This window comes from Eublepharis macularius, chromosome 6, assembly GCF_028583425.1.
Source record: "Eublepharis macularius isolate TG4126 chromosome 6, MPM_Emac_v1.0, whole genome shotgun sequence".
Taxonomy (NCBI): domain Eukaryota; kingdom Metazoa; phylum Chordata; class Lepidosauria; order Squamata; family Eublepharidae; genus Eublepharis; species Eublepharis macularius.
Window position 1 is genome coordinate 120,320,765 of NC_072795.1, and position 18,736 is coordinate 120,339,500.

At 41.0% G+C, this 18,736-nt stretch overlaps 1 protein-coding gene across 1 annotated transcript in view; it reads left to right on the forward strand.

Annotated features, from left to right (window-relative positions):
• The window catches only part of ANK3 (ankyrin 3), a 307,582-nt gene that overhangs the window by 271,923 nt on the left and 16,923 nt on the right, over positions 1-18,736 (forward strand). Inside the window, exons 37-41 of the mRNA XM_054982849.1 lie at positions 1,367-9,094; positions 9,752-9,826; positions 10,914-11,045; positions 12,884-13,027; positions 15,861-15,951. Of these exons, the coding sequence (XP_054838824.1) occupies positions 1,367-9,094; positions 9,752-9,826; positions 10,914-11,045; positions 12,884-13,027; positions 15,861-15,951 (8,170 nt within the window). The remainder of the gene's footprint in view (positions 1-1,366; positions 9,095-9,751; positions 9,827-10,913; positions 11,046-12,883; positions 13,028-15,860; positions 15,952-18,736) is intronic.

The following is an 18,736-nucleotide window of genomic DNA, read 5'->3' on the forward strand; positions in this document are numbered from 1 at the left end:
TATTGAAAGATACTAATGCTGTTTCGTTACGGCTACCTGGACCATAATGTGACACCACCTGCCAGCAACTTCAAACTATAGGAGTCTTCCACTTAATCTAAGGAGCCTGTGATAACTGGACATTTTGAGAATAGCCACAAGTTACAGATTTGTCCTTGCCAGATTGTTATTGTGTGTGTGCCGTGTTGTTCTCTTTTGAGCTAGCCAAAGTTGAATAGGCCTTTCTTTGAATTGCTACACAAACTGTCCTCATAAGGTACCAAGGCACTACATCTTGTAGAAAAAGTGTACTCTTCTAAAATGCCTTCTGTGGAAAGATTTTTTAAAACATTTTGCAGTATTATGCATAGTACACCATGCAAACTGTTTTATTCCATGTGCTTGTTTTGACATGACAAACTGTGCATGAAGAATGTTTTTTTTTAAGTATTGGTTGCTTTGCTTGCTCACTTTTTCCCCATTAATTGTATTTCCCATTATTTTTATGTATGACAAATGCTTCTTAAAGTCATTTCATGTGAATTTTTTGGTTTTAAGTTTGACCAAGTTAAAGGAATATCGCATGAAAAAGACAAGAAATGCCAAAGAGATTCCGTTTTTTTTAAAACCTTGAGTCAGAAAAAGTTCTTGCTCTTATTGGCTTTGTGAGCGTGAAGCATATACGAAATGTGCATGGGAGAGAGAGACTGGACTTTTTTCCCGTTGCTTCACAGTTTGCACATCTATTGCCTGTCACTCTAAAGGTATTTTTGGGTGCTGCATGAAATAGTTTTGAGTGGTTTTCTAAGCAGACTTCAGCTACTCAATGTCATTTGCACAAGTTTCTACTGTTTTGTGTAGGTTTTAACTAACACCGTATTGACCATTGTGCTAAAGGAAAGATAGAAATTTCCCAACAATTTCAATAATTGCACAAAACAAAGACATACCGGTAACAGGCAAAAATGGAGTGGAGATTAATATTTCAAATCTAGCACATCAGAAAGTCAATAGCAAGTAAGAGTAGAATTTTTGGTTGCAGCTGTTACTTTGGACCGTAATGGGAACTCCTTCTTAGTGTTTTCTGTTTTTACATTGTTTGCAGACTTGGTTGCCTCGTGCTTTCTGTCTTTCATTTCATGTTGCTTTTTTCCTTTCTCCATTTTGTATCATCCATTATTATGTGGCTCATTCCTATTTTTTCCCTTCCTGTTTAGCTGTTAATTTTACCTACTTCATCTTAACTCATACAAACAGTTGTACTTGCTTTTGTAATATTACAACGTTTACTGACCGATTTTCTTCTCTGGTCTCTCTGTTTTTCCAATCATTTTTGTTGATTTTTTACGTTTGATTTTTTTTTTTGGTTTAACAATTTAAGAAACAGTTGAACGAAGTGCAGGAGCAGCGAGATCCCTACCTACTACCTATTCATACAAGCCATTCTTTTCAGCAAGACCATATCAGTCATGGACCACAGCTCCAATAACAGTGCCTGGGCAAACCAAATCAGGCTTCACTTCCTTATCAAGCTCTTCCTCTAACACACCGACAGCTTCCCCATTAAAATCAATATGGTCTGTTTCTTCTGCTTCACCAATAAAATCCACCTTAGGAGCTTCCACAACATCTTCAGTTAAATCTGTTAGCGATGTAGCTTCTCCAATTAGATCGTTTCGGACAATGGCCTCGCCGATAAAAACGGTGGTCTCGCAGTCTCCGTATAATATCCAAGTCTCTTCTGGTTCTTTCATCAGATCTCCTGCAGTAACAGAAGCCACTAGTTTGAAAGGGCTGGCATCCAGTTCTGTTTTCCCCTCTCGGACATCTCCAGTGACTACAGCTGGGTCTCTTTTGGAGAGATCATCCATTACCATGACGCCTCCAGCATCTCCCAAATCGAACATTAACATGTACTCTTCAAGTTTGCCATTTAAATCAATCATCACATCAGCATCACCGCTTTTATCTTCACCTTTAAAATCAGTGGTGTCTCCTGCTAAATCAGCAGTTGATGCTGTTTCATCCTCTAAAGTCACGATGGCTTCATCCCTCACATCCCCTGCGAAACACATAGTCGGGCATACAGAGATAGCCATGGTTAATGGGTCCATGTCACCTCTGAAATATCCGTCCCCTGCCAGTTTAATTAATGGATCCAAAGCCATGGCCACATACCAAGACAAGATTGCTGCAGCAGCCAGTTCTGCAAGTTGTGCTGCTCATGCAGCCACCGATCCAGTTGAGAAAATGTTTCCAACGACTACTGCAATACCATTTTCTCCACTCAGGTCGCTTGTGTCTTCGAGTCCATCAGCCTTTCAGTCAATAAGAACTCCTTCTGCAGGTGCACTATACACATCTCTTGGGTCAATATCAGCAACTACCTCATCAGTAACTTCATCAACAATCACAGTGCCAGTATATTCTGTAGTCAATGTTTTGTCTGAACCAGCACTGAAGAAGCTCCCAGAGTCATCTTCCCTTACAAAATCGGCAGCTGCGTTGTTATCGCCTGTTAAAACATTGACTACAGAGACACGCACACAGCCTCACTTTAACCGAAACTTATCTCCTATAAAATCATCCTTGTTTTTAGCACCCTCTGCTCTTAAGTTGTCCGCACCATCTTCTTTATCCTCTAGTCAGGAGATATTAAAAGATGTGGCTGAGATGAAAGAGGACCTAATAAGAATGACAGCGATATTGCAGACAGATGTAATGGAGGACAAGGCATTCCAGCCAGAACTAACAAAAGAGGGTAGAATAGATGATGAAGAACCTTTTAAAATTGTTGAGAAAGTAAAAGAGGACTTAGTAAAAGTTAGTGAGATACTGAAAAAAGATGTGTGTTTAGAAAATAAAGGATCCACCAAGCTATCAAAAAATGATAAAGGACACGCATCTGAGGATGAATGGGTAGAGTTCAGTGCAGATGAGCTTGATGAAGCAAGACGGCAACCCTTGATATATCCTCCTATATCTATTCCTGAAAAAATGCAAATTAAAGCTAAGGCTGTATCTGAAAAGGATTATAACTTAACTAAAGTAATTGATTATTTGACTAATGACATTGGGAGTAGTTCACTGGCAAGTTTAAAATACAGATATGAAGAGGGGAAAAGAGAAGGTGAAGAGAGACAGAAGCGAGTTTTAAAACCTGCCATTGCTTTACAAGAACATAAACTTAAAATGCCTCCAGCCTCCATGAGGCCTTCTACTTCAGAAAAAGAGTTGTGTAAAATCGCTGATTCCTATTTCGGGACTGATACCATTTTAGAGTCTCCTGATGACTTTTCCCAACATGACCAAGATAAAAGTCCATTGTCCGATAGTGGCTTTGAAACGAGAAGTGAGAAAACACCTTCTGCCCCACAAAGTGCAGAGAGCACAGGGCCAAAACCACTTTTCCATGATGTACCCATTCCTCCTGTCATTACAGAAACAAGAACTGAGGTGGTTCATGTTATTCGCAGCTATGAACCCTCTTCAGAAGATGTTCCTGAACCACAGGCAGAAGAGCCGCCATCAACAAAAGTGGCTCCCACCCTCATGGAGCTAGAACCCAGGTCAAATGGTGGATCTATCAAAGAAAAAGTGAAAGCATTTCAAATGAAAGCTAACAGTGAAGATGATGACCACAAGTGTGTTCTTGGTAAAAGTGTCCGTGTGAAAGAAGAGACTCATATCACTACTACAACTAGAATGGTATACCATAAGCCTCCATGCCCTGAGAATGCTTCAGAAAGAATTGAAGAAACAATGTCTGTTCATGATATAATGAAAGCTTTTCAGTCAGGACGTGACCCTTCCAAAGAACTGGCAGGTCTGTTTGAGCATAAGTCTTCGGTAACACCAGATGTTAGCAAGTCTACTGAAATTTCACCACAGCATGCAGAGAAGGACAGCAAAATGAAACCCAAACTGGAGCGTATAATAGAGGTCCATATTGAAAAAGGTAATGAGGCTGAACCTACTGAAGTCATTATTAGAGAAACAAAAAAACATCCAGAGAAAGAAATGTATGTTTATCAGAAAGACTTACCTCGGGTTGATTTTGAAAAACACGATGCTCTTCCTTGTTCGGATGAACAAGGTCAGCAAGAAGAAGAAGAGCTTACAGCGGAAGAATCACTTCCTTCTTATCTGGAATCATCTAGAGTAAATACTCCTGTGTCTCAGGAAGAAGACAGTCGCCCTAGTTCTGCCCAACTTATGTCTGATGACTCGTACAAAACACTGAAGCTTTTGAGTCAACACTCAGTAGAGTACCATGACGATGAGTTGTCAGAACTAAGAGGGGAGTCATACAGGTTTGCTGAGAAAATGCTTCTCTCAGAAAAGCTAGATGTATCTCACTCTGATACTGAGGAATCAGTTACTGACCATGTTCTACCCCTTAGCTCAGACTTGCAGGGGCCTGATAAGCGATGCAGAGACAAAGTAGCTACAGCCCCCCCAAAAGAAATCCTCACCAAAATCTCTAAAGATATATCAGAAAATGGTGTAGGTAAAATGTCTAAAGATGATCATTTTGATAAAGTGACAGTCTTACATTATACCGGAGATGTTAGTAGCCCCAAGCAAGCCATGTGGATGCGATTCACTGAGAACAGATTAGACAGAGGTAGAGAGAAGTTGATATATGAAGACAGGGTGGACAGGACTGTTAAGGAGGCAGAAGAGAAGCTGACAGAAGTATCACAGTTCTTCCGGGACAAAACAGAAAAACTGAATGATGAGCTCCAATCTCCGGAGAAAAAGCAACAGAAAAGAAATGGGAAAGAAGTTTACTCAGGCCATAGTTCAGCCAGCAGCAGCCCCGAAAAAGTTACCGTTACTGACCTGCCGAGTTCAAAGGATGATTGGGCTAAAGGCGGACCGTACGGCAGTGATGGAAAGTGCTTCCCAAAAGCTGATGAAAGAAAAGCAGCTAGTTTGCCCAGCAGCCCTGAGAGAAGAGCTCTCACACAGCAAACTGAAGACAGTAAGCAACTGATGGAGCACAAAGGAATTGCTCAGAAGAGTAGAACCCCAGAGTCGTCTTCGACTGGCTTTCAACTGAAACAATCCAAACTCAGTTCTATTAGGCTGAAGTTTGAACAGAGCATAGGTTCTAAGAGTAAGGAACTGTCACAAGACGATAAAAAGCAGGACACTCAATCTAAAATCCCAGTGAAAAAAATACAGGACAGTAAGCTCCCAGTCTACCAATTTTATGCACGAGAAAAGCATGCGAAAGAGGTGGACCTCACTGATGGAAATATAATACTGCAGAGAGAACCTTCTTCTGTCAGATTAAAAGATGGCTTCTTGAGCAAAGGGAAAGCTACGGAAGATGCTGCTGCTTTGGATGTACTAAAACACAGAACTGAAACACTAAGTAAAAACATTACAGATGAGTTTTTGGATCAGAAGGCGAAAGGTCTGGCGTACAGCTTGAGCTCAGACACTACACTGTCTAAGGGGAATTGGGATAAAAAGATCTATAGAACATGGGAAAGCCCTGGAACGTCAGCTCATAAAACACAAAAAGAAAAACTTTCCCATGTTCTTATTCAAGATGTAGTGAAAGAAAATCACATTGCCCACCCTGAGGCTAACGACGTGGGCAAAGCTGGTGAATTTATCACTGTGACAGAACGTGAGCACAAAATGTCAACCAACGGATCTTGTTCAAAGGAGGTGAAGGAAGTGACTGTAAAATCTCCCTCCAAAAAGGTCCTGTATAGAGAATATCTGGTCAGAGAAGGGGAATGCCCCAGTGAAGCGATGGATAAAACTTCCAAGAAAAAGGAACCATCATTGACTACCTCCCACATTCCAGTCAGAATTTCAGAAGAAAAAAGAATGTTATCAGTTAACATTCCAGATGGCATTCATGAGCAGCCAAAAAACTCAGTCCATGAACTGCCAGTTAAAGTGTTCCATGCCAATATAGCTAAGGAGAAAGCTGAGAGACAGTTTGATTATACAGAGCATGATAAAAATAGGCCATCAGAATTGAGTAAGGTGAGCAGCAAGCAACACGGTTGCATTGAGTTAAGTCCTCCTGTGGAGGATGCGGAGGTATCCCCTAGTAAATCACCTGATTCTTTAGAAATTAGCCCAGGGAAAGAGTCTACTTCAAGAGACTTTGACTCAAATCATTATGCTAATTTGGGGAAATCTGCCCCTGTAGCTGCAGCAGCGGAGGACACAAAAGAGATAAAAACTTTACCGGTTTATGTCAGTTTTGTTCAAGTAGGGAGACAGTATGAAAAGGAGGTGCAGCAAGGAACTATTAAAAAAATTGTAAGTCAGGAGTGTAAAACTGTGCAAGAGACAAGGGGGGGCTTTTATACCACCAGGCAGCAAAAACAGCTTCCTTCTCCACAGGGTAGTCCAGAAGATGACACATTAGAACAGGTGTCCTTTATAGATAGCTCTGGGAAAAGTCCATTAACACCTGAAACACCTAGCTCAGAGGAAGTCAGCTATGAGTTTACCTCCAAAACTCCTGACTCACTAATAGCTTATATACCAGGCAAACCCAGTCCTATCCCTGAGGTTTCTGAAGAGTCAGAGGAGGAAGCAGAGGCTAAATCAACCTCTGTAAAACAGATTACTGTGGAGGCACCAAAAATCGACAAAGTGTTGCCCAGTAACCTAGAGAGAGATTCTAATAAACGGCCAAAGGGGAATAGGATTGCCTACATTGAATTCCCACCTCCTCCTCCATTAGATGCTGATCAAACCGAATCAGAAAAACAGCACCACTCTTCTGAGAGCGAGATGGAGATGATAGAAGTAAATCTACAAGACGAACATGACAAATATCAGCTGGCTGAGCCGGTCATACGGGTCCAGCCCCCTTCTCCTGTGCCACCAGGAGACGATATCAGTGACTCCAGTGATGATGAATCCCTGTATCAGCCCATTCCAATTAAAAAGTATATGTTTAAATTGAATGACGTTGAAGAGGACCAGAAAGAAGCCTCCAAGCATAAATCATCTGAAAAGAAGGAGACTGGGAAACCGAATGAATTTGATCTTGGCCTTGATTCCCCCCAGAACGATATTGCACAAAACGGAAACAATGACCAGTCTGTCACTGAATGTTCCATTGCAACCACTGCAGAATTCTCCCACGATACAGACGCAACTGAAATTGATTCCCTTGACGGCTATGATCTCCAAGATGAGGACGATGGTTTAACCGAGAGCGATTCTAAAATTGCAGGTCCAGCAGTAGAAACCAAGAAAGACATATGGGCTACGGAGGGCATTTTGAAGCAGACTGATCGATGCTTTAGCCAAAGTAAGCTGGAAGTTATTGAGGAAGAAGGAAAAATCAGTACAGAAGAAAGCAAGCCTTTATCAAAATGCCCAGCTTCTGAAAAAACTGCCGATAAGGCTGAGCAGAAGTCAGGGGCCCAGTTTTTTACTTTGGAAGGCAGACACCCTGACAGGACTGTGTTTCCTGACACTTATTTCAGTTACAAAGTAGATGAAGAGTTTGCATCACCTTTTAAGACAGTAGCTACTAAAAGTCTAGATTTTGACCCTTGGTCCAATAACCGTGGGGATGATGAAGTTTTTGAGTCTAAATCAAGGGAGGATGAGGCTAAGCCTTTTGGCCTGGCAGTAGAAGATAGATCTCAAGCGACAACACCTGATACGACTCCAGCCAGAACTCCAACAGATGAAAGTACACCAACTAGCGAGCCCAATCCCTTCCCATTTCATGAAGGGAAGATGTTTGAGATGACTCGTAGTGGCGCAATTGACATGAGCAAGAGGGATTTTGTTGAAGAAAGACTCCAATTTTTTCAGATTGGTGAGCATACTTCTGAAGGGAAGTCAGGGGACAAGGGGGAAGGGGATAAAAATAAAGTCACTGCCATCACACCACCACAGTCAGGGGATCAAACTGTAGAAAAAACTGTAGAGGGAGAAGTAGAAACACCAGCTGTTGAACATACACTAATCTCCCAGGCCAGTGGAGATTGTATGGAAGCAACGCCGAGTAGTAGCTCGTTGGAGAAATCATCATCAGCTGTTAATGCTTCTAAAGTTGATCCCAAACTGCGCACTCCTATTAAAATGGGAATTTCTGCTTCTACCATGACGCTGAAGAAAGATGGCCCGGGAGAAGTGACAGATAAGATAGAATCTCTGATGCCAGAGGTTCAGGGGTTAGAGTGTGAAGCCATAGCAGAGGTTACGAGTACAGCTTCGCTTAGCCAGACAAACAGTAGGGAATCAGAAAAGCATGATTTCCAAAAAGATAATTTTAATAACAACAACAATTTGGATCCGCCCACTACACCTACTAATAGGTGTACACCTACCTGTAAAGTAGTGCTAAATGAACATTTTGAGTCCAAGCATCCCACACAGAAAGCTAATCAGATGAAAAACACTTCAGGAAATGGTACAGGTGCAACACAAGGACACTGTAAGCAAAAAGTACATGGAGAACAGCAAAAGAAATCAGAGTCACTAGGGAATAGAGCAAGATCAAAACTTCCCATAAAGGCTACCTCAGCAAAAGCAGCCATCCCACATACCAGTAGCCAAGCTAGCAGAGTGAGTAAAGTCAGACAGGAGAGCAAACTTGACAAAAGAAAACAAAACAGCTCTTCTCCACATCTAGAAGTAAAGTCTAAGATTCCTGTAAAAAATACACAAAGGCATAATTTAGCTGTAGCTAGGAAAACACCCACCGCTCAAAACCGAGAGCAGTTAGAGAGAAGCAAAGCCAAACCGCTTCCTTCTAAATTACCATTAAAGGTAAGATCTGCCACCATGACAACAACGACAGTTAAAGTAAAGCAGAACCAGCTTAGGGAGGTATGTAAACATTCTATTGAATATTTTAAGGGAATTAGTGGTGAGGCTTTAAAGCTGGTGGATCGTCTGTCCGATGAAGAGAAACAGATGCAGTCAGAGGTGTCGGAGGATGATGAAGAAGAAGACAGTACATCCAGAAACACGTCCTTGTCCGAAGCCACTCAAGTTTTCCTGCCTTCCATTACATCGAAGCCCGCTAGAGATATGAGAACAGAGGCAGCGTCTTTAAAATCAAAGATTGAAAAGGCCGACAGTGAGAGGAGGAGAAGTAAGAGGACTGGTGAGAATGGAGGGAGTCAGGTTTCTGGAGCTCTCATGGCTCACCTCGTGGAGATCCAGCCTAGTTTGTAAAACTTTCAACTTGTTGATCCTAGTGCATGAACTGTTGTGATTGCCTGTGAAGTGACCTCCTGTAGTTCTCATTCTGTCATTGTCATCTGTACGTGCTGTCTTCTACTCTTTTTTCTTCCTTTAAATGAAGCCTATATGCTTATAGACAGCTAGTGAAGCATGCTTTGAAGACATTCATGTCATTATTCAGGTCTTAGAAGATTTATTTTGTGACAGCAAAAGTCTCATTTTGTCAAAATAGAGAAAAAAATGGATTTTTTTACCCCCCCCCTCCTTTAAGTACTGGTGGGTTATTTTTCCTCCCTCCACCAGTAATTAAACCACCATTGACCAGTTCACTAGACAGACTGTCCGCATGTTTGGTTTCATCTACACAATTAACATCATTTAGTTTGACACTTGGATTTCTAAGAATAAAAAAATTGAAAGCTGTGACAAAATATATATATATATATATATTTATATGGAAGCATTTAGGGCACTCGGTCATTTGAGCACCAGTTAACTTAGCACAGTATATTAAATTAGTCAGTGCTAAGTATTGTTTCACAACACCTTTTTTTAATCAAGAATTGTAAAATCACAGGTCCGCAGAGTCCATGTGAACGGACAGATATCAGGATGGCAATTGTGGCCGATCACCTGGGACTTAGCTGGACAGGTAAGACTTGATGACATGGTAATGTCGTAGAAAGGAGCAAACACTTTTGACACCTAGTTTATTGTGGATGTGTGTTTGGGTCCCCACAAAGCATTTTGTATCCTAAGACAAAAGTGATTCAGTAGGCATAAATATTTGTATACCGTCTTTATTAAATGGGTCTTCAGACTTCATATGATATAAAACTATTTATAGTGTAGTTATTTGTCACATTTTTATCCCACTACTCATTCAGCCAAGGAACTGCCATTTTAGCCTCACAACAACCTTGTCAGGCAGATTAGAATAAGACAGTGTGTGATTGGCCCAAGATTACAGAAGGAGCTTCATGGCTATTGATGGGCCAGCAGTACGGTATAGTCAGTCTTGTATTCAGCCTGAATTGTTTGATTTGTTCAAAGCTTTGTTATTTCAGTAGATACTGCTTATCTAATGGGTTTGGACCCACCACTTACCTTGTGCAAGTAGATGGTGTTTTTGCTCAGCAATGAAGGTTGCCAATTTCCTTCCTTTCTTGTGCAAAGTCACATGCCATTCCTACAGATGGTCTGTGATGGTGACCTTTAGGAGTAGCTTTTCAGGGGAGGGGGAGGGACAGAGTTGGGAACGGGGTGGAAAGCTCCAGTATATACACAGAAAACTACGTGTGGTTGTTTGGATTCAAGCCAATGTGTGTTATGCACAATCGGCTGACTACCTGATAAGGAGCCAGATTCAGCCTTACTACAAGCTAGTAGAACAAGGGGAAGCTGGGGTCTAGATAAAAGCTATATAGTTCTTCTTTATTGTTGAGGGGATTGGTTCTAGGTCAGTCCATGTAAAGGCTATCAAGAAGGCCAAGGAGGGCTCCAGCCCAAAGATCTCAGCTTGTAGCTCACAGAGGAAAGTGTAAATCTTCTGTTATTCTCCCTTCCCATGGCTTTTCTCCTTGAGGTTAGTAGGGCTGAAGAGGGCCTTGAAACTCTTAACAGCAATACTCCTAGTTGATATGTCAAACACGTTTGTTATGGGAAACCTACCGAACAGCCTGTAGAAAACAAGCTTAATGTGATTTATCTTTCTTCTCCTGCTTCCCCCCCCCCTCCAGAATTGGCAAGAGAACTGAATTTTTCTGTTGATGAGATTAATCAAATCCGTGTAGAAAACCCAAACTCTCTGATTGCTCAGAGCTTCATGTTGTTAAAGAAGTGGGTTACCAGAGATGGAAAAAATGCTACAAGTAAGTTTAATGACATTGCATGTTGTTTGGTATGATACACAGTTCTTTCCCTTGCTGAAGTCTCTGTGCTATAGCACTCAGGCATGGTTGTCACTTGACAATGGCAGGATCACATATGAACACATGCAGCTGCCTTATACCAAGTCGAGCCATTGGTCTATCAAGGTCAGAAATGTCTACTCTGACTGGCAGTTCTTCCAGGTGGATGTCTACCGCATCACCTACTGCCTAATCCTTTTAGCAGGGATTGAACTTTGGACCTTCTGCATGCAAAACAGATACTCTACCACTGAGCATCACCACAGCCCCATCACAACGTTATTCTGTGACTCTTTTAACAGTTGTGCCATTACAGACCAAACACCATAGAAAGATTTTTTATCTGGCACATTGTCTTCTTAAATAGAGTGTTTTCCAGTTGAGTTAGCTCAAACGTTCTTGAATCATTGAATCTTTTGGTAACCAGGTGATAAGCATGGAAGTGTGACCCGTTTCTTAACCAGTGCTAGACAGTTGAAAAAGTATGATCTGAATGTGGACTTCAAAGTCTACCTGATCCATCAGCTTATTTCTTTTACTCCTCCACCCCACCCTTGCATCTCTTCATGTATACAGTTCCAGTTTCTGCGGGACCAGGGCTTTTTTTCAGCTGGAATGCAGTGGAACGGAGTTCCGGAACCTCTTGAAAACGGTCACATGGCTGGTGGCCCCGCCCCCTGATCTCCAGACAGAGGGGAGTTTAGATTGCCCTCCACACTGCCAAGCGGCGCAGAGGACAATCTAAACGCCTCCCTGTCTGGAGATCAGGGTGTGGGGCCACCAGCCATGTGACCCTTTTCTCTGAGGGCAACCTACTGAGTTCCACCACCACTTTTCCCAGAAAAAAGCCCTGTGTGGGACTGAAAAAAAAGGGCATTCTATCCCTGTCTATCCGTCCATAGTTTATTATACCACTCCGGAAAGCTGCAAAAAGTTACTAAGGATCTCTTCATGTATCCTGTTCAGAATCGTTGGATAAAGGGGAAGGTGTATGGGTGGGTATCGGAAGCCCTGGAAACTTGTTGATAGGCAAATACATACTTCTATATGGTTGATCGTCTCAGAGCACTATGCAGAATCCTATTGCAGATACAGCACAGCAGATGTACATCAATATCTTCAGGGTTTTTTCTAATTGGTAAAATCAAGTTGGAAGATTCCCAACTAGAAGAAATCCTTACGTTCCCTTGTGTGAGCGTAAGGATCTTTCAACTTACTACCAAGCACAGCTAGCCACAACGGTGAAATGGAATGTTCATATTCAGATTTGAAGGAACATTCTGAATATCAGTGCTTGGGAGGCAACTGGAGGAGGCAGAGTAGGTCTCCATGCCCCAGTTGCAGGCCTTCCAGGGACTTCTGTTTGTATGCTGCCTGAAATGTTATGCTGGACTAAATAGGCTGTGGACCTGATCTAGCATGGCTGCTTTTATATTTTTGTGTTCTCTCTACCATTTCAAATAGGGATAACTGACATATCAACAGAACAAGTCCATTTTTTTGGCACCAGCATGCATGTACCTACAAGCTCACATTGAAGTCTTGGTCAACAACAGGCCCATAGTTTCTGCAACAGTGTGCTACACCTGTATTTGCTGTGACAAATGCAATGGGTGAAGTACATTTCCAAATGGGATCATGTGCTTGTCATGTATCAGGGAACAAAAACTACCTGTGGCTCTCCGATGCATATCTTTGTGTATTTGCAGATGCCTCCCCTTGACATGTTTACTGTTTGTCCAAACTTCAAACACCAAAGCATTTACAAAATGACTTTGTTTTTCTTCATTCCCCCTCAGCTGATGCCTTAACGTCTGTATTGACAAAAATCAATCGGATTGACATCGTAACTCTGTTGGAAGGACCAATATTTGATTATGGAAACATTTCGGGCACCAGAAGTTTTGCAGATGAAAACAATGTTTTCCATGATCCTGTGGATGGTAACTGAGTTTTTCGTAATATTCCTTTTATCTTATTTTCTTTTGATTTAATAATATAGAAGCATGAAAGATGAAACTTATTTTTCCACTATGAAGATTTATTTTCCTTCCAAGATAAAACTTAGGGTGTGTATTAATGAGCTCTTAAAGTGGTTTGGCTCCATTGACTTCTTTTGAAATACATCAGCATAAAATTATGATTAAACAATTCCCTCTACTGCAATTGTAACGATCTATTGCTTTGCCTTCAAGTATTACCCAATTTGATAATCAAACTCGAATATGCCTGTCAGTGCACAGATTAAATTAAATTAAAATTAAAATTAATTAATTTACACTGGGTTTTCAACCCGTTATGTATTGTTTTTGTTTTTCAATGATGAAGCTTTTCTTCTGCAAATAGACATATAAGGGAAGCTCTACTGGTTATTAGATTAGAAAAAATGATGCTGGCTTTTAAGATCTGTAGACTACTTTACAAATGCACTGGACTTTTTAAAAAGCTGTGTTGTTCTAAATACTGTTTAAGTTATTTTTTCCTCTTTTTTGCTTTTATGTTTTTTGCTGCCTTCGGTGAGGTTTTCCTGGCTGTGCCAACATATAAGCTTGATTCATTTACAAAAAGCACGACAGGTCATGGAATCATTGCACTGCAAAAATAAAGTTCTGTGGACATTTTAAGAATTTTCCTCTTTGAATGTTACTTGTTCCTTTTGATCATAAGCAAAGGTCTTTTTCAAAGGGAATGTGCTTTTCAAAGAGAATATGCTATGTGCTTTTCTGTCCTCCTCTCCTCTGAATCTTCCTCAAGCTGCTTGTCCTCGCCAAGACCAGACTGAATTTTAACTTTCTCTCAGTTGATTCTGAAAAGCTGCACATTCCTCGCTAGGCAACACAACTTCACACTGAAGTATTCCACCCCAACCCTTATTCTAGCCATTCAGTCTAGACATATGGGGATATGATTCCACTGTCATTTCATTTCTCAATACTAAGTCTGACCACTGGAGCAAGAATGGCCAACTTCTATATATCTAATATCCTTCTGACACTAGCTCAGATGTCGGAACTATTTCATCATAGAGTATAACTGCATCACAAATAGGTTCTAGAATAAAGTTGACATCACCTAGCATAAGGGCTTTGCAGGTATAGATCATACATGCTTGGATGGTGTGAGGTCATTGGAGGCCCAAAGAAACGATGGTATTTCCCAACAGACCCCCTCAGGAGCCATTCTTTGCTGTTCCAGAATATTCATGGGATAACAATACAATAGAAATGTGTGTGAAATACTATGAGCCAAAATTTGTGACCACACCTTGGTTCCAGTTTGGTAAAGGGGCCACATACAGATGCTTCGAGACTTGATTTGGACCACAGATGTGCAGTTGGCCATCCTTGTTTGAGAGAGTGATCGTCCTCACGTTTTCCATTGCTTATCATATCTTTTCTTTCTTTATTTGATCAGTGTTTCTGATTGTACCCATATCACCAAGATCGCCTCAATCTCCAAGATCTCCACAATCTCCTTACTCATCACAGTCTTCTCATCTATATACCTTTACAGTTCCTGAAATTTATATTTAGATTCCCCCCTCCCAAACTGTAGTTTGTAACTGATACCTTTTTAGAATTTGCTGTGTTATGTAATATACTTTTTGGCCCTAATTGAGATGGTGTTCCTTTTTACAACTACTCCACTTTCATGGTGCGGTGATTAAACTGAAGTATCTCTGTATATCACATCAGTAATGATATTTGGCAAGTAGGTGTCACTTATGCACTATGCAAAAAAAGGCCATGTAAAGAAAACTTGGCAATCTTTCTGTGTAGTGCACTTCTATACCTAACATTTATTCATGAATCAAAATGAAGATAGAAATGTAATTTGGCCATCACTGATACACAAGGACAACCAGCAGTAACTCATATTTCAGTCCATTTGCTGGTTGGAAGAGAAAATTCTGCAGCTATGGAGTCATTAAAATTGCTGGAAACCCAATAACTGAAAATTTTCAGTAATGTGTGTGGCAGGCTATTAACTTGTGAAATAGTCGAAAACAGTAGCTATACTGTACTAAAAATCTTTTTGAGTTACCTTTTGTTGAGTTCTGTAAGGAAATTACATCCATTATTACATTCATAATTAAATTGCTATCATATCATGCATTCCTCTTATTTTAATCAGCCATTCTGCATGCTCGCTTGTATGTTGCTCCATGTTTCATTGCAATCAGTCCAAATGTACTGTCTTCCTTAGGTTATCCCACCATTCAAGTGGAACTGGAAACTCCCACTGGGTTGTGCTTCGTGCCACCCACCCCTCCCCATCAAGATGATTTCTTTAGCGATTTCTCTAGCATAGAGTCACCCCTTAGAACTCCCAGTAGACTGAGTGACGTGTTAGTGACTTCACAGGGAAATATAGATGATACAGCAGCTGGACCTCCAGTGGTGACTGAAGAAGATACATCACTGGAAGATGGCAAGCATGATTTCTCAGTGCCTAGAGAAGGAACATCTAAAGATGTAGGCCAGATCCAGTTGGAAGAAATGGACCTTAATACCTACCCTCGATACCTTGGTAGTTATGCTGGAATATCAAAACAAACTCTAAGCAAAGAGGCTAGTCCAACCTTAATAAGAACTGAACAACATGAGAGAGAAAAGTCTGGTACTGATGAGGAGATGACGGAAGAAAAGCTTAAATCTCTGTTTGAAGATATTCACCTTGAAGAATTAGTTGAATCTGAGGAGATGACAGAAGAAAAAGTGCGGTCTATTCTTAAGTATGTTCAGCAGGCAGAACAGGAAATGTCTTCAATTACAGGTTGGCAGAGTGAAGCCTCCGGTGTCAATGTGGAACCACCAACGTCAGGACGCAAAATAAGCGGTGAATTGCTGGATCGGCTGGACAACAGGTAGGAAAGGGCTTAGGCAGACCCATTATTATGATAATAAATTTAGCGAAATGGCTTGGGTTTCTGAATAATAATGGCGTTTTTGAAGCTGGTGGTTTCTGTTCCAGTAAAATATACAAATATAATGGATATTTATATAAATGTTTAGGGATCAAAATTTTTAAATTTTTTTGTTCATTTATTTATAATGTCGATGGATCTCATTTCAACAGACGTTATCAGTGTCAGTTTGTAATGGAAGACAGTTAAATCCTAAAAAGCTTAAAAACTGAAATTTTGTAATTAAACAAAATTGAAATAAAGCCACTGGCCCGAAACACACCAGACACACTTCCCAAAGGCTCGAGTGTACTAAAAGCGTTTTCCTCCTCCTTTCACAAAGATGTAAAGAAAGCAGTTCCAAGAAAGGCCCTCCTCCTTGTGAGTGTACCAAAAATGGCACTCTTAGCAGGGTCCCATTCTCTATTTTCCACTGCCGCTTTGTCAGTCCTTGGGGAGTGGGCGCTGGGGCAGGAAAGGCAACTTATATGACATCTGAAATGGCTCTCAGCTGCTGTCTGTGTCCAAAGACAATCCTGCTGCAAAGGGGAAGGCTAGGCCATTCCTAACGGTCGGGGGACCTGCTTCCTCTTCCGAGTGCAGCCTACAGGGTCCACAAAAGGAGTAGCAAACAAAAGTGCTTCACTGAGTTTCCTCTGCTCAGTACAAATTGGCAGGTTCTCCTCTTTGGCTCCCCTCACTACCTTTCTGTCTCTTCTTAATCCGTACAGACAAGCAAGTAGTTAGTATTGTAGCAACATCGCCATTATCTGCTCCTACCATCTACAATCTCTCCTAATACAGCTCATTCTCTTTAGCCGTTGTGCTACACCAGATGAGTGCTATTTAATTTACTCGTGAACGGGTCATTTCGTAGAAAAAAAGCAGGAGGCACTCATTAGCTTAACTTATTAGCATAACTCATTAGCATATACCACACCTCTTGCCATCACCAGAAGTGTGTTATTAGTATAACTGATTTGCATATGCCACCCCCCCTCCCCTGACATCACCTATTCTGTCTGTTTTGGACTCAATCCTGGCCATTCAGGGCTGAAATTGGGCCCAAAATGGCAAAAAGGGGCTGAAAATGGCTGAAAAGGGGCCCAAAATGGTCAGGATCAGGCCGCTGATGAGCGGTAGAGTGATCCACCACCCGTCAGAGGCCCGATCTGGGTCGTTTCGGCCCCAATCCAGGCTGAAATAGGCCCAAAATGGCCATGAGTCAGGTGGGCAGGGCTACCTGACATGTAACCTCTTTGGGGAACTGCCGGAACTGCATTCCTGTGCATTCCCCCTTGAAATGAGCCCTGCTCATGAATGATCTGGAGTCGGGTTGAGTAGGGAGACAGCAAAGAACTCCAAAAGATGATCTCCCATCTAAGTGAATGGGCAACTAAAGGCCAGTGAAATTCCACCAAGAGGTGTACATTGGGGGAAATACAAACAGCTCGGTGGATGCAAAACAATGACTTTACATGGGGGAAGTGTAGGGAACTTTGCAGCACTTTGACATACATTTAGGAAGCAAACGATACATATAATCATCTCAGGTTTTCTAATATTTGGTTGCTGAGATCTCCTCTAGTTACTGACTCATTCCGTTGCTATGGAGTAGAGATGTTAGCACTGCTTAGTCCCCCAGACATGACTGCAGCATTTTGTTGCTATTTCCTAGTTCTTTGTTTACCATTGCAGATGGTTGGAAGGTAAGTTAAAACAAACTTATGTTGTATATAATTTAAATTATCTGCCTACGTTCTCTATATTTGTTCAATACTCACAGAGATCTTGCATTTTTTCCCAATAGTATTTTCATTGTGTTCACATCTACATCATACCCATGAAATGAATGTTTTTAGGGCCTAACTTTCCCCCCTACACATTACAATCAAATTTATATCCTGCCTAATCTCTACATCATTAACACTCAAACATAGTTTCAGAAATATCAAGGTAGAGATTCTCAGATTTCAAACACCAAAATATACATAATTTGGGGGGGGGGATTAACAAACTATTTGAATCTTCTAAAGTTCACCAACAGCACTTGTTATTGTGAAATCTAAGAACCATGGAGAAAAAGCCAAAAAAGAATGCGCTAACTATGAAACTCTAACAGGTAATACCTTCCTCATTCTATCACCAGCCATTGATTACCATTACCACCTTATAAAGTTCTTATCCTTTACCATACATTACAACATATGAATTGGGGACGGAGTTGCATGTCTTCAGAACCAGCAACCACTTAGTAGGAAAAAAAAGATATGCTGTAGAACTGGTTGTCTGTCTATATTGGCTTACTTATGAGATCTGAACTGGTAGTAACTAACCAGGGAAGAAATTGTGGGGTCAGGGTAGGTAGGTCAATGAAAATGTTAACTCTGAGTATGTTTGCTGTGAAAAAGTTATATTTGCTGTGAAAAGAAATTGAAATAAAAATGGCTGCACCGTAGATATAAATCTGTGGCGCAGCACATACGGAATTGCATGTACTGTTTCTAATCAAGTGATCTGAAGAAAGGGTGCCATAGAGCTAGTGGAGGTACAGAAAAGTGTGACTAAAATGATTTTCCGACGAGATGTTAGAGTGTTTGTGGCTTTTTATTTCAAAAAAAGATGACATGGGAGCAAGAAGTCATAGTGAAGCAGTATGGTATGAAGGAAGTCAATGGAAGTAATTTTATTTCCCATGGTATTGGAGCTCAACAAAATAGTCTTAAATTCAAGACAGAAAAAAGGG